Consider the following 15,563-nt stretch of genomic DNA (forward strand, 5'->3'; position numbering starts at 1 on the left):
CCTAGTATAGTTACCCCACCTATACTTCCTGCCTGGCTACTGGCCAATCATTGTTTTATTAAATCAATATGAGTGACAAATCTTTACAGTGTACAAAAGCATTAACCCACAGCAGTGGTACATACCTTTAATCTCAGTGCTTGGGAGGCCAAGGCAAGCAAAACATCCTGAGTTCCATCCTGATTTACATAGTAAATGCCAGGTCATCCAGAGCTATATAGAGAGATTCTGTCTAAAAAAACAGATGAATGGATGAGTGGGTGGGTAGGTGGTTGGACAGATGGATGAGTGGGTGGGTGGATGGATGAGTGGGTGGGGGGATGAATAGATTGATGGGTGGATGGATGGATGGATGGATGGATGGATGGATGGATGGATGGATGGGCAGATGGATGAATGGACAGATGGATGGACAACAGGTCTGTTTCTTCCAGAGTGAGTCACAGGAGGAAAACATGGTCCTCTGATCCGTGTTTCTCTGGAAAATTTAGGTAATTTAAAACAAGCCAGATCTCGCAGCATGACTCCCAAGACATGGCTTACTACTGTTTTTCCTTTAAGCATCCACACAGTGACTGCAGAACTGGGATGAAATGTCCCAACAATCTGATCCACACTGCCTCTAATTCAAAGTAGTTATTCATGTTCTGCTCCCTGGCTAGTGGTGAGTCCATTCATTGGTTACCTCTTCAGAGAGAAGTCAGCTGTTGCTGGAAAGCCTGCCTGCTGGAGAGTTGTCTCTAATTTTGACCATCCCTTGTAGTGGCGTTTCATTTGTATTTTAATAAATAAAACTTGCCTGAAGATCAGAGAGTAAAACAGCCCCACTGGTCAGCCTTACAGACCAGGCAGTGGTAACACACACCTTTAATCCCAGTAGCCACACTAGTTTGCCATAAAAACCGGACGGTGCATGCCTTTAATTCCAGTGGTGCCTTTAATACCAGCCCTGAAGAGGATTATAAAATAGGAGGAGACAGCTCTCAGACACTGTCTCATTCTGAGATTCCTGGAGGCAGGATCACGATTTTGTACTAAGCTTGAGGTAAGAGCCAATGGCTGGCTGTTTTGCTTTTCAGATCTTCAGGTTGAACTCCAATTTCTCTTAGTTTTTAGTAATCGTGCTTCAATTCCTGATTGATGAATGTAGTTGAATAGCTCAGAGTAACTTGGTTTCTGTTCCCCAGCACTGCACTTTGCTGATAGTTCAAAAGATGGGTCCAGAATGATTTCCTAACAGGTGTGACTAACCCAAGTTACAGTTTGATACACATTATTGTGCTACATCAAAGTAGAATCTTTTGAAGTGTTGAGCCAGGCAGCTAGAAGGAAGGGTCAGGATGTTCCCTTCTGAGCTGTGAAGTGGGACTAGCTCTGCCTGCAGGCTCTGTTTACAATGCTTCAGGGCTCCGCATAGTTCCAGAGGGCTTTTCAGAGTCAGCTAGACCCCACACAAACCTCTACTGAGTGGGTTCATGTGTTCCTCAAGTCAACACTTGCCAAGACGCTCCAAGTGGAGATGCAGCCAGGCAGCAGGAGCTGCCCACACTATGGGAGGAGATGCAAAGCCCTTGGTGCTGAAGATTCTGTCTAGGCTGGGTGCAAGTGGGCTAGAGAGAGGACTGGTAGTGGACAGAAGATAGACACCTTCCTTATCTTTTTAGCATGGTTGTCAGGGTTGACCAACAGAGAATGTCTCAATTACTTACGCAGAGCCTGCCAGAGAGGAAAGTTAGCAGAAGAGGAAGTATTTTCTTCTATCTGTAGGAGTTGCAGTGTGGCATCTGAATAGAGTCTTTGCTTCCTCTCCACCCTGTCCTCCCTCATCCTTGCCCTTTCTCCATCTCAACACAGTCATACCTGCTCTTTGACATTAAGAGTCAGTAGAAAGTGCTGTCTCACTGATCGCTCCAGCCCTCGTGTGCAGCCAGGAGCTAGCAGATTCATATTTTACTGATTTTTATTTGTCTGTATGAGGGCATCAGATGCCCTGGAACTGGAGTTACAGACAGTTGTGAACTGTCATGTCGGAGCTGAGAATTGAACCTGGGTTCTCTAGGAGAGTAGCCAGTGCTCTTAACCACTGAACCATCTCTCCAGCCCCAGAGCAGCAGCTCTGTAAGCTGCCACAGTGGTGTACATGGCCAGAGAGAACTACATGGAAGCCCCTGGGCTGCTGTCCTGCTTCCCCAGTCACTGAAGACTGTTCCAGCTCCTGCTGCAGAGTAGATTTGGACTGTGTCTGACCTTGCCTCCTCCCAGGGGCTCTGGCTGGGGATCTTGAGGTCAGGCAGTGTACTTGACACATTTCATTCTTCCCACAGATCATTGAAAAGCAAGCAGGGCACAGCCGGAGCCGAGTGTTCCGTGAAGTGGAGACGTTGTACCAGTGTCAAGGAAACAAGTGAGTGTGTTATGTAGGTGGCCGATTCTCTGGAGAATGCTTGGCCACAGGAGGGATCCCTTGTCACCACCCCCAGCTCTTCCCACATCGCTGTCACTGCGTCTCCACTAGCTCATGGAACTTCTATCTATCCAGGGCAGAGAAGGGATAGTAGTTCATGGGTAGGAAGATGAGCACCCCCAGTCGGTGTCTATTTGAGGAAGAAATGGGGTTTCATTTTCTTCCAGTGCCTTGGAAGATGGCCCAGCAGAGTAGTGCCTGGTAGCAATCTTTAGGGCTGCTTTAACCAGACACAGTGTTGAAGACTGTTCCCTGCTGTTTCCTCTTCTCAGTGGCTGCCTTACAGTGCTGAAGTCGGACCAGCACTCTGCTTGATAACCAGGCCACAGTAACCTTTAGCCCCGTGTTACACAGCTACAAATGAGTGGTCCTCCCTCTGAGGCTTTAAATCAGGGTCACCTCCAAGATTTGCCCCCCCCTTCCTTGGCAGGGTCAGCAGGGAGCCAGTGGCCTGGTATTGATGGCTTTGTTATTAAGCTCGGACGACGGAGGCCGCTGTTGATTTAACTCCAGGCACTGCCTCTACAATCTTCTTTCAAATTAGGCCATTTGGCCATCTTATTTGGACGCCTTCACACTAGTAAAAGCCTGGTATCTCCCCAAGTGGTCAGCATTTTTTTACGAGGGACAGATTTTTATTTTCAGCCCTGCAGCTTCTTAGTTCAGCATTAGAGACTCGACTAGGTTTATTTCGTTCTTCTAAAGAAAAAAGCCCCCAACACCTCCAATATCCAGGCTGGTGACTTCCCCGCTGAGCTACAAGACGACCTTGTTGGCAGAGCAGTGCAGTACTCGGGTAGACAGAGAGTGCTCACCGGGGAAGGCCACAAGTGCTACGGTGGCCAGGAGCGCGGCGGTTTCATTAAGCAGCGCTTAGCAGTTAGGGTCTAGCGGTGCCCACGTTAGGCCCCAAGTCTATTTGACAGATGTTTCCATTTTCTCCAGGCAATGTAAATACTGCCCCATGATTTATGGGCAAGAGGGAGGGCAAGTAATTATTTGCTGCTTGCCTCCAGGACACACACCTACTATTCAGTGTTATTAGCCGCAATTGCTTCCAGTCGGCTGCAGATTTTATTCAGTTTAATGTGACCAGGACTTTTTATAACTCTACCTAGTGGGTTTTAGGGTTGGGGTTTGACAGCACAGACTTGGCGAAAGCACCAGAGACTAAACATTATGGAAAGATAAGGTGACCTGAATCTGCTCCTCAAACATGAGTCCTTAATAAGCATTCTGATTCGAGTTGATTTCTGCCCACTACAGCCACTGTACTGGATGTTTATTAGTGGACATTAGCATATAATGCTCCCCCCCTTTTCTCTGTTTAAGGAACATTTTGGAGCTGATTGAATTCTTTGAAGATGACACACGGTTTTACTTGGTCTTTGAGAAATTGCAAGGAGGTATATCTCATTGAGTATGTGTTTGGACTTTGGATTAAGACCCAGGGTGGTAATCATCCATCATGAATCCCAGAGACTTCTAAAAATGAGTCAAGCTAATAAAAAGGATGAAGGACTTAAAAGCTGCCCTTGGTTTGGGAGAAGGGAGGCCGCAGGGAAGGGTGATAATTAGCATTTTGCAGAGCTTAGAATGTCACCTGTGCGGGCAGTCTATAAATGCCTTTTCATTATAATAGGAGTCATATATAGATACTGTTAGTGATCAATTTATCAATCCGCTGTTTTGACACATTCACTATTTAACTAAATTAATTATGAGGTGGAAGCTTTGGCTTCTATTGTAAAGTCTAGAAGGCTAAACGGAGAAGAGGGCCCGATTGTGTGGAACAGACTCAGGATGCAAGGAGGACAAGAACACGCCACCCTTGAGGCAGAAGGAAGATAGCTTTCTGCCACCACACTGCTGTCACTGGAATGTACATTTAAGTGGCTCTTCTGACACAGTGAAAGCAACAATGACACATCCCCTCCCCTTTGCTCACATTCACAAGGTGAAGTTACAGGAATGTGCGGAGCTCAGTCGAACGCCTCATGGAGGGGCTTTTAGAAACTATCAAAGCTAAACCTAAGTCACCCTTCTCAGCCACCATGACTTGGAAACACCAGCCTTTTCCAAAGGGCATTCTCATCTGTACAAGCTTTTGTTAGCACCTACCTCATAGCGCTGCTGAAAACTGAATGAGACAGTACTTGGGAAACACTGAGCCCTGTGCTGAGAGGCACAGAGGGGTCCATAAGTGCTGGCTGTTGGTGTTAGTAAGACAACTGACTGTGCTTAGGGACACCTGGGAAGTATGCAGAGTGGTATTCTCTGCCTTGCTGTTTAAATCAATTTAGAAACCAGAGACTTATTCATCAGGGCAAAAGCCATAATGAATAAGCATAGACCATTTTTAGGACCACCTTCAGCCCAGAAATACTGGCATCCAGTAGTGCGTATGGATTACATGTTAAGAATACTGGGCACAGCTAGGTCTTCTTTAGCCATATCACTTAAGGTGTGGCTCTGCTGAAGCCAGACTGTAGGGTTGAAAGGGTTGTGAATGGGCTCAAGACTGCTTACCTCCCCGCAGTGGTTGGACCACCAATGACAGGAAGTGTACACAAACTCTGAGGCTGAATTTACTGGGCAAAAGTCATAGCTCCATCACTTGCTAGTGTGTGAGCTTAGGCAAATTGCTTGACCATTTTTGATATGAAATTGCCCATTCATAAAATGGGAATAGCTGTTCTGTCCATTTTATGCATTCGTGTTGAGATAATGTGTTTAAGGAAGACTGAACAGTTCTTGGCACATAGTAAATACTTAATAAATGTTAATCATTGCCAACAAAATTAACAATGACATGTAAAGGAGAATTTTAGGAGGAAAAGCAGTCCTGTCTTCTCATATCCCCTCTCCCACCCCAGGGTTTTACTTACACAATGAGCATAGGAATTTCCCCTGGAAGGCCTGTGTTCTCATCTGGATCTGAGTTCAGAGGAAGAGGAGGAAATGTCTCTAAGCCCCCGCACCCCTATGTGTGTTCACTTTTAGTTCCTTTTGGTTTCAGAAGCCAGATCAACCCCAGTAGCTTTAGTATTGTTTTCCCTTGTATATAATTCTTTTCTGCATCAGAACTCCTCATAGGGGTGATCCGGTTCAGCAGAATTATGCAGGTCCCACCGTGCCAGCACCACAGCTGGTGCTAGACATTCAGCAATGAATAAGCCCCATGTCCCCACCCCAACCTTGTGCTGTAAGAAGTGATGCTTACCACAGCCTACAAAGCCATTTTTCTTGTCCCTCTGCTCCCCGCCAGGCTCCATCCTGGCGCACATCCAGAAGCGGAAGCACTTCAATGAGCTAGAAGCCAGCAGAGTGGTGCGGGACGTTGCCACTGCCCTTGACTTCCTGCATAGTAAAGGTGACGGAAACCTTTGCCTTGGGTGGGCAGGTTGGGCTGGCAGCCTCTAGGTACCAAGGTAGAGGTCACAGTCCTGGCAGGGGACCTGTCTACAGGTAGCACAGTTGGTTCTTCAAGATTCAAACTTGTGCACTTAGTAAGGGGAAGTGACATGTCTCTAGGGTTTGCTGTGGAAGATGGGAGATGGTAACGTGGCAAGACAGAGGTACAGGAAAAGAAGGGAGAAGACAGATTCCACACCCCCATAGCATGTGTGGGGTGGTGCGCCGTTGTTCTATGTAAGTGATGTTTCTTTTCTTTTTTAAAATTATTTTTTTTAGTTATGCATGTGTGTCTGTGTGGTGGTATATGCAAGTGAGGGTTGGTACACTAGGAGGCCAAAGGCATCAGACCTCCCTGGAGCTGGGCTTACAGGTGGTTACAAGATGCCTGCTGTGGGTGCTGGGATCCACATTTGGGTCCTCTGGAAGAATGATTAACACACTTAACCATGGAGCCATCTCTCCAGCCCCTCCTTTTCCTTGCAAATAATGTAAAACTCATAAACGAATGGCCCATTGCCATGTGAACATTTTAGCATCGTTCCTTTTCTTCTTTTAAAGCATATCACCTGTATCTCTCTTTCAAGTTGACCTGGTAGGGTATAGGTAGTCTTGTGCATATGATAATTTAAGACCTTCTGTAGTGAATTAAATATTTCCACATGTCCATAAGTCCATTAGACCATTAAATACATTTTTAATGCCATAGAAAACTGAGTTACCCTCTGGTAACACTCTTGTGTTCCTTCAGTGGTCACACCCACCTGTGGTGTTATGGTAAGGACTAGGAGAGATGACAGTGTCCTCCATGGTGGTTGACACATTACACTTGTTATGTATTAGATGAATTCATTTATGTATTTGTGTGTATCTTCTTTGTGTCTTGTGGGCATATGTGTGCACACAGATTAGGAACTATACCCGTGTATAGCAATGGGATCATTGTGCACAGTTCTTGTCATGTACGTGCATATATACACAGCACATACAGAAGAATGCACACAGCTATATACACAAATTCATATATAATAAAGGCTCATAGCAGTGTCGTGTACGTGGCCTCTGGCACAGAGTAGTCCTTTGTTGGATGTTACTTCTCCTCCTCTACCCTCTCTCACTGGACATAAAGAGTTTTTATTTCTAAAATTACTTTCCTTGAAGTAAAGCTTTGTGCCTGGTTTGGGCAGGGGAATGGAGGTGGAGCAAATTGTGAGTTAGCACTACTCCCTGCACAGCTGTGCTGTGAGGACTCAGGCCCAGCTGTGGCATGCCATCCATGCCTTCTACTCTGCGTCTGACATAGAGCGCATCCAGGTGTGGCAGGGGAGCAGACGTTCAGGTTCATTGGCTCCTCCTGGTTCCTCGGTGGCTGAAAGTGATCTGCAAACTGCTGGTGCCCATGCTGGAGCCTGGCTTTGTACCTGAGCTGAAAATTCCTAGAAAGGGATGTCTGTACTTTGTGCGGCGTGATGAATGGAAGGGGCTCTGTTTCTGAAAGCTGGGATGCATGCAGGTAACACCTGCCTGACAAAGATTTACAACTGCTCCCCAAGCTGCCTCTGCAGATTGCAAAACTGGGTCACACTTTTCACAGGAGCATACCTTGGGGGAGGGGCAAAGGCAGTTTTATTTTTTATTTATTTATTTACAAAAATGCACTAACGGGAACAGAGGCCAGTGGTGTCTTAGGAGTTCCGAAGTGCCTGTTACCGTCTAGTTGGCACGCTGCCCATGGACTAGAGGTTGGAGGGGATGAAAAACGATTTCCAGCTGAACTTGGCTGTTTTCTAAATAACTTCATGCCGGAAAGATGAATTGGGCAAGAATGGGTCAGCCACGAAACAAGTTCCCTACTTTTAAATACTGGGCATACTGCAGCTTAACCTCTGGGAAATGAACCGGAGCAGCTGGATGGCTGGCGCGTTCACTCAGGCAGGTCCATTATTACAGCCCGGCTCCCTGAGTTCTCGGGCTGGGGCACAGATGGACCACGGGCACCTATTTGGAGAGGAAGGCTCCGTGTGCGGCTTGTGATCTTCTGTGGGAGCACTTGCCATAATAGAAAATATACTTCACTTTTAGTGCAGTGAGCAGTAGCCTGACTCAATTTGTGCAGGCCGGCCTGAGTTGCTCTGGGTTCTCATTCAATTAGGTGACTGATGAAGTTACTTAGCTTGCTGGAGCTCAGCTGTTTCCTCTCTATGAAGTGACTTCTGAAGCCTGGGCCTGGCCTGTTATAGGGAATTGGGAGGTTGCTGGAGAAGCTGATCATCCAGGGAGTTTGAGTATGGCGGTTCACTTTCCCCTCGCTCTCTCTTTAGCTGCTTCCCAGGCCTCAGAAGCTGTCTGACTCTTGTTCAGTCTTCCCGGTCTTGTGTCTCAGTGCTGTGTGTGCTGTGGAGGGAGGGAGGGGAGAATTCTGTTTTCTCTGCCAGAAACATGGCTTCATGTTGACTCTGTTCCTTTCTGTGGCTAGAAGATGGTTTTCCCCAGGTGCCTTCTTATCCATTTCAGCAAAAATTTAACCCCATCATGGGTCAGCCACTGTCTGCAGGCCTCTGCAGGAGGTCTGGCCCAAGCATTGGGGTGTCTGTCTCTGGAGAGCAGCATGCTCTGTCAAAGCTTTGCTGCAGACAGGACAGCCACAGACATGCCATGCCATGCAGGTAAGAAGGAACCATGAGAAGCCTTGGGAGAATTGCAGGCTAACGCTTGGTCCTCTGAGCATCCCAGGAGTCACATTGGAGGAATCTTTTTCTAAAATCAGTTGCACAAGAAGAAATGAGGTAGAGCCGTCCAGGCCCCCAAGATACTCTGAAACAAGGCACTAATTATTTCTGCATCACTGTCCCAAGCCTTGCCATCTGCAGGGCTGTCTGCTGTGCTCCGTGTCCGGTGGCACAGTAAGAACTCGTGGTCGTCTCTGCAGTGGGAAAGTAGGCTGGCTGGGATTCATTTAGCGCTTCTTATCCCTGCCAGACTTCTAAAGCTGCCACTTCAGAAGAACTCGCAGAATCCTGCACTTTCTGTCTGTGTCTCTGGGTACTGCCTCCTCCTGCAGCTCGTTGATTTTTTAATGTACCATAATTGGGAATTAATCTGCGAACAACAGCATTTGGAAAAAATTAATTGTGTGTGGAATGTTTGATAATTATGTGCATGTGTTAACCCCTTCTTTGCTGTTTGTCATTCCAGGCATTGCTCACCGTGATCTGAAGCCAGAAAATATACTGTGTGAATCTCCAGAAAAGGTACTGAGGACCTGGTTTGGGATGTTACTGTCCATGTTGTTCAGAAATGCCTCTCGGCCTCAATGTAGGGTTGAGAATGTTGTACCTAATATGTAATGTTCCCACATTCCAGCAAGATGTAGCAGCTTATACCCGCAATCCCAGCACTCAGAAGGCTGAAACAAGAGAGTCACCATGAGTTCAAAGCCAGCTCAGCTACTAAATGAGACTTTATCTGAAATGACCCCCCCCCCAAAAATTCAAGTAGTCTTTTTGATCTTACCGTCTTTATAATTGGCTTCAGGCTGTGAGCTCATGGAGTATATGAGCCTTGCACAACATTAATATTTCCTCTCTCAGTGCTTCAGAGTAGTTGTGTGAGTCAGGGACAACTGAAAAGCGTCCTTTTATATGGCCGTGTCTATACTCATAAATGCTAATTATGGTGTGGTATTATGCCTGTTGGTGTCCACTATTAGAACTAATAATTAGGAACTCTTCTTGATAAGAGTTTGTTTCTATTTCTGTCTCCAGAGGTGGTCATTAATAGTAAAACATCAATGCTTACAATGAACAGTGCACCCTATATAAACATTACCTTAGCCCATCTACTAGTAAAACATCAATGCTTATGATGAACAGTGCACCCTATATAAACATTACCTTAGCCCATCTACTAGTAAATGAAAGTGTTTGCATTTCTGTAAGAGTATATGAATTTAACAAATTCTGTGTTAGAAGAGGTTGGTAGACCAGTAGTCCACATTCACAGCTTCATGTGTGTGCATGCATGTACTTCTGCAGGAACAATTTGAGTGCTAAAGCTTAGCTCATGGCTAAAAGGTGGCTGGAAGGGAATGTGCAACTCAGTCCATAACACACTTCTTTGCTGGGATGCTAATGTATTAGTGCAAGTAAAATTTTGTGACTTCTGCTGGTTGTGGTAATGCACGCCTTTAATCCCAGCACTCTGGACAGAGGCAAGCAGATCTCCATGAGTTCAAAGCCAGCCTGACCTACATAGTGAGTTCCAGGACAGCCACAGCTGCATAAAATCTGTCTTTAAAAAAAAATTTTTCTTTGACTGTGACTTCCTGTCAGTGGTTCTGGCATATACTGTTGGGGGAAACCGCTCTTTTGTTTCACAACCACCCTGACTCAAAATAATCACATAGAAACTATATTATTTGTAATACTGTTTGGCCAATAACTTAAGCATATTTTTAGCTAGTTCTTGTATCCTAAACTATCCCACCTCCATTAATCTGTGTATCGCCACATGGCTGTGGCTTACCGGATAAAGTTCCATCTGGCATCTGATGTCTGTCTCCAGCGTGGCTACATGACTTCTCTCTGGCTCTGCTTGTCCTCCCTATATATCTCTTTCAGCCTGACTATATTCTGTTAAGCCATTGGCTGAAAGCAGCTTCTTTACTAACCAATGGCAATAAAGCATAGTCAGAGCATACATCACCTCCCACATCAATACACCTTCATAATGTTATCACTATTATGATCATTAATAATAGTTAACATCTCAAATATTCATATTGTGCAAGGCATCTGTGCTTACTTAGTGTTTATAAAACACCTTAAGATGGTCGTCCATGGCAAATGGAGAAGCCTGGACAAACACTAAGGTAACCTGACCCTAGAGCTGCACGGGTACGCAGAACTTCCCATTACTGCCTCTGACTACAAGGTGTTTTCAGCCCCTTTGTTTCATTTGTTCTCTGTGGTACATGTTTATTGCCCCTTTTATGGTTGAAAAAAACTAAATTTTAAGAGAGGCTAAATGTCAGAAGGCATTATCAAGAAATGGAAAGGATAACAAATAATGGGAGAAAATATTTGAAAGTAATTTACTTGATAAAGGTTTAACTCCAAAATATATAAAGGCCTCCTAAAACTCGACAATGGAGTAGCAACTCAATTCTGAAATGTCAAAGGGCTTGAGGAAGTGGACTTTACTCTGAGAAGATTTGCAGGTAACTAGCAAGCACATAGAAAAGTGTTCTGCATCCTTAGTTGTTAGTGAAGTACAGATCAAAGCAACAGACACCACTCTGTGCCTACTAGGACGGCCATATTCTTATAATAGACAATGATTGGTGGTGAGAATATGGGCAAGTTGAAATCTTCATATATTGCTGGTGCTTTGAAATGTGGCGAATGGTTTGGCAGGCCATCCAAAGGCCAAGCCTAGAAACACCGTGTCGGAATGAAGTTCTGATACCTGTTATAATAACATATGTCAATCTTGAAAATGCTTATGCCAGGACTGGAGATACGGCAGTGGGAGAGTACTAACCTAGCTTCTATTCCCGGCACTGCCCAAACAACAACAGTGAAAACATTATGCAAAGGGAAAGGAGTCCAGACACAAATATGTATGTTCTGGTTATGTGAAATATCTAAAACAGGCCAATTCATCAAGGCAGAAGTAGGCTAGAGTTGCCTGAGCAGGGGGTCAAAATGGCCAGGAATTGCTAGAGTTTAGTCCCCACTTGGAAGGATGGAAGAATTTTGGAAACCGATGGTAGTAATGGTGTTTATAATTGATGCCACTAGGCTGTAATTTAGGAATTGCTAGAAGGGAAGTGTGATGCACACCTTTAATTCCAGCACTCAGGAAAAAGAGGTAGGTGGATCTCTGTGAGGTCAGCCAGGCTATGTAGAGAGACCCTGTCATGAGGAAAGGGGAGGTAGGAAAGGAGGACGGGAGGAGGCTAGATGAAAAAAGAGAGAGGAGTAAGAGAATCACAGTGAGCTCACAGCCATCTTAACCCCATTTAGTTGAGCTCCCTCTCCCTTAGGAACTAAGAGTGTAAGGGAAAGGAGCCTCGCTAACCCGAGGACAGCAAATATAGCCTGGCAGAAAGAGCAGGTGCCGTTGACAGCCAAGCCTCTGGTAGCTGTGCTGCTGTCCCCATGACCTCCAGCTTCTTATGACAGCCCCTGGGTTCTGTCTTCCTCTGCAGGTGTCTCCGGTGAAAATTTGTGACTTTGATTTGGGCAGTGGGGTGAAACTGAACAACTCCTGTACACCCATAACTACACCAGAGCTGACCACTCCAGTACGTATACCTAGTCCCCTGTGCCTCTGCTACTGTATGTGTGGAGGAGCAGCCGAGTCTGTGACACTCTGAGTAGGCTAGGGAAGGAAATCGAGGTGGTCTGCTCAGGCTTAAGTGGCCGTTCGGCTCTCAGACCCTCCCACCCAGTTGCTAATGAGACTGCCATTGGAACTTTCACTTGGGGTGGGTCCCCTCTGCCAAAGGAGAGCCATTGTCTCCGCAAATAGACTGCATCCTATCTCTTGCCCCAAGTGAAAACAGACACTGCACAGCTTGCCGTACTGAATAGGGGCTGTGGAGAGCCTGTAAGCCCCTTTTCCCTGCTGAACTCTGTGCACCCCCCTTGCAGTAGAGGGTAGAAACAATCATCCCATCCAGGAAAGTACACAACTCACTCTGTGGGGAAACTGAGGTCCCAGGCCATCTGCACAGAAGATCTCTTGTCCTGTTGTTTCTCCCCCTTCGCGTTTCAAATGGTAGCGTTGGGAGCTGCTTCTCCGGAAGACATCTCTCCCACATCCTTAATATGCTGTAATTAGGATGATTCTTTTGAGATTTGCATGCTTCATCAGTGAGTTTTCCTAATAGCCTTCTTTGGAAAAAAAAAAGACTTGCCTTTAAATATGCTTATATTGTGTCTCATTCCAAGCAGTGTTATTAGGAATGTTTCCATGTTGGCATCCAACATATGGCACTCCCTTGTTCTGGAATTCATTAACTCTAATTGCCAGTAACAGAAAATGTTATCTGTTCCTGAGAGCACTTACCATCTTCTAATCAAATTAGTTAGGAGTGGTGGGGTCGAGGGGTAGGGAGGAGGAGGTGAGCCTGAAGCAATGAGGGGGAAGCAAAATGCATGGTTTAATTCGTCTCGGCAGTCTTCCGCTCAAGGCCTGGGATGATCCTAGCCTGAGACTGCCGCAGCCGTACCTCTGTCTGTCCTTACCTTCCTAAAGGGCAGGGAGAGCGGACATTTCATTAGAGACCTTCAAGATTTGATGGCCTCTGAAGTTTCATTCCTCTAAGCTAGTGAAAAGATGGACAAGAGTCGCTTGGAAAAAAAAACTCCCTGCAGGACAGAGGCAAATCTCACAGATCCCCTCCAGTGCCATTCATATATTTAAGTGTATGCAGGGTATGCTTTATAGAGAGAGGAGGTAGGCAGGGCTCTCCTGGAGCTCCTTACCTGGGGCCACTGGAGAAACACCCAAGAGCACAAGACAGTAACTTGGAGTTGGCCATGTGAGCTGTGGGATGAAGTTTCTATTTGTGTCCTTGGGATACTGGTGAGTCCTGCAGCTTTCCCAAGGACCTGTCTGTGGCTCCATCTCTGTCCTCTTGCTTAAATTATGTTCTGCATTTTGCCATCTGCTCACCCATGAACTTACCCCTCTCTCTTTGCCATCTCCTCTTCCCATGCCCTTACCCTACAGTGTGGCTCTGCAGAATATATGGCACCTGAGGTGGTGGAGGTCTTTAGGGACGAGGCCACTTTCTATGACAAGCGCTGTGACCTGTGGAGCCTGGGTGTGGTCCTCTACATCATGCTGAGTGGCTACCCCCCCTTTGTAGGTCATTGTGGGGCTGACTGTGGCTGGGACCGGGGAGAGGTATGCAGGGTGTGCCAGGTAAGTGCTGCCTGGGCCTCACTGGGAATGGGGGGGTCAGCGTGATGGTGGGGTGCCAGACAGGCTTAGGGTAGGATTGTCCCATCTCAGAGGGGCTTTGGTGCCCTCTTCTGGTAGGGAAGCCAGAGGTAAAATAGAGTGCTAACATTCTGGGGGAGGGTTGTTGAGAATGGCAGACCTGAACAAACTCTAGTATGTCTGGCTTAGGGGAAGACACAAGAACTGTAGGTAGGACAAGCACAGACCAAGACACATGGGTATGAAACTACCGCATATACATAGTGGTGGCTTCCCATGTAGCATAACTATTTTGGCCTTCCAAGGTAGTAGGTGTTACTTGGGGTTCTAGGGGAAATTTAGGAAGGAGTCTCTGTCTGTGGCATTCTAAAACCATAAGCAATACTTTTAGCAGAGTTGGAGCCAGGTGACCAGATCAGCGGCAGCATATTCTGCCCATCCCTGGCCAATGTGACCTCAGAAGGAATTCTCTGTGCCTAGAACAAGCTGTTTGAGAGCATCCAGGAGGGCAAATATGAGTTTCCTGACAAGGACTGGGCTCATATCTCCAGTGAGGCCAAAGACCTCATCTCTAAACTCCTGGTTCGAGATGCGAAGCAAAGACTCAGCGCTGCCCAAGTTCTGCAGCACCCGTGGGTACAAGGGGTGAGTGACCACAGGATGGGTAGCATGAGATCTCTGCTGGCCTATCGGAGGTGTCACAAGGAAGCTGTCACCCCAGACAGTGTGGCTGTCCCAGGCTGGGGGATAGGTGAGACAGAAGCTTCAGTCACTGTATGGTAGAAAGAGCTGAATCCTGGCTTAGCCCCTTAGTGTGCCAAATATTTGTCTCTAACCTTGGCCACTGACCAAACCCTAAAGTCCTCTGAGGATTTGACACATGGATCCCTCTCTTAGCAGAGGGACCCATCCCAGAGGAAGTCTGGAGTTGCCATTCAGGGTCTGTGGTATAAAATTGTGTTAGCTAAGAGCACCCAGAGGGAAGCTTGTGTGGCTGCACCCAGGGATCATGTGATTCTCCTTGCAGTGAGGGTCAGGGTACAGGGGCCTAAAAGACAAGTGGTGGTGGTTTCCATGAGTTCAGGAACCAAGTTCTCAATAAAACACTAAATCCTTCATGGTTAGTCACAATACCTGATCTTTTCCTCTCCAAGAAATCTGTGTCCTTGATCCACAAGACCCTAACCAGCCTCTATCACCCTGCCACTGGAAGGAGGCAAGCATTGCCATCCCAGAGTGACGTCAGGGTGACTCAGTAGCTAATGTCCATCCACAGCTCATCAGAGCCAAGCAGTACAGAGACAGGAAGGCGCAGGCCTGTCTCAGCCTCCAGTGGAGAGAGGAAGACGTAGAATAGTTTGGTGGGTGCTGTAGAAAATGCTAGGGGCACAAAGCAGCAAGGGTGGGAGAATGGCAGGGAAAGTGACCTTTGAACTGAGTCTTAGGGGCCTAGTAAGACTTTTAACAGGAAGGAGGGCTGTCTGCAGAGTCAGCTGCAACTTCAGAGTATACCTTCCTTGCTTTCCCTAACCCTGCGGCCAGCATAGCCAAACCCCTGTGCTGGGCCAAGCACCTAGAGTAACCTGCCCCTCTGCTGGCCTGGGTGGGGGCAACTCTTGGAAGGTGGGAGCAGCATCACCCACAATCTGTCCTTCCCATTCTAGCAAGCTCCAGAAAGGGGACTCCCCACGCCGCAAGTCCTCCAGAGGTAAATACTCATCTTACCCACTGT

The 15,563-nt window shown here is 46.7% G+C and overlaps 1 protein-coding gene across 11 annotated transcripts in view; it reads left to right on the forward strand.

Annotated features, from left to right (window-relative positions):
- Mknk1 (MAPK interacting serine/threonine kinase 1) overlaps nt 1-15,563 on the forward strand; it is a 40,202-nt gene that overhangs the window by 21,985 nt on the left and 2,654 nt on the right. For 8 of the 11 annotated variants that reach the window (XM_075945821.1, XM_075945815.1, XM_075945813.1 and 5 more), the window contains 8 exons: nt 2,325-2,404; nt 3,797-3,870; nt 5,733-5,837; nt 9,074-9,129; nt 12,090-12,185; nt 13,619-13,813; nt 14,312-14,476; nt 15,496-15,539. In XM_075945821.1, coding sequence (XP_075801936.1) covers nt 2,325-2,404; nt 3,797-3,870; nt 5,733-5,837; nt 9,074-9,129; nt 12,090-12,185; nt 13,619-13,813; nt 14,312-14,476; nt 15,496-15,539 — 815 coding nt within the window. The remainder of the gene's footprint in view (nt 1-2,324; nt 2,405-3,796; nt 3,871-5,732; nt 5,838-9,073; nt 9,130-12,089; nt 12,186-13,618; nt 13,814-14,311; nt 14,477-15,495; nt 15,540-15,563) is intronic. The other 3 variants (XM_075945823.1, XM_075945822.1, XM_075945824.1) reach the window with 1 other exon arrangement.

Source organism: Microtus pennsylvanicus, chromosome 13 (assembly GCF_037038515.1).
Source record: "Microtus pennsylvanicus isolate mMicPen1 chromosome 13, mMicPen1.hap1, whole genome shotgun sequence".
Lineage (NCBI taxonomy): Eukaryota > Metazoa > Chordata > Mammalia > Rodentia > Cricetidae > Microtus > Microtus pennsylvanicus.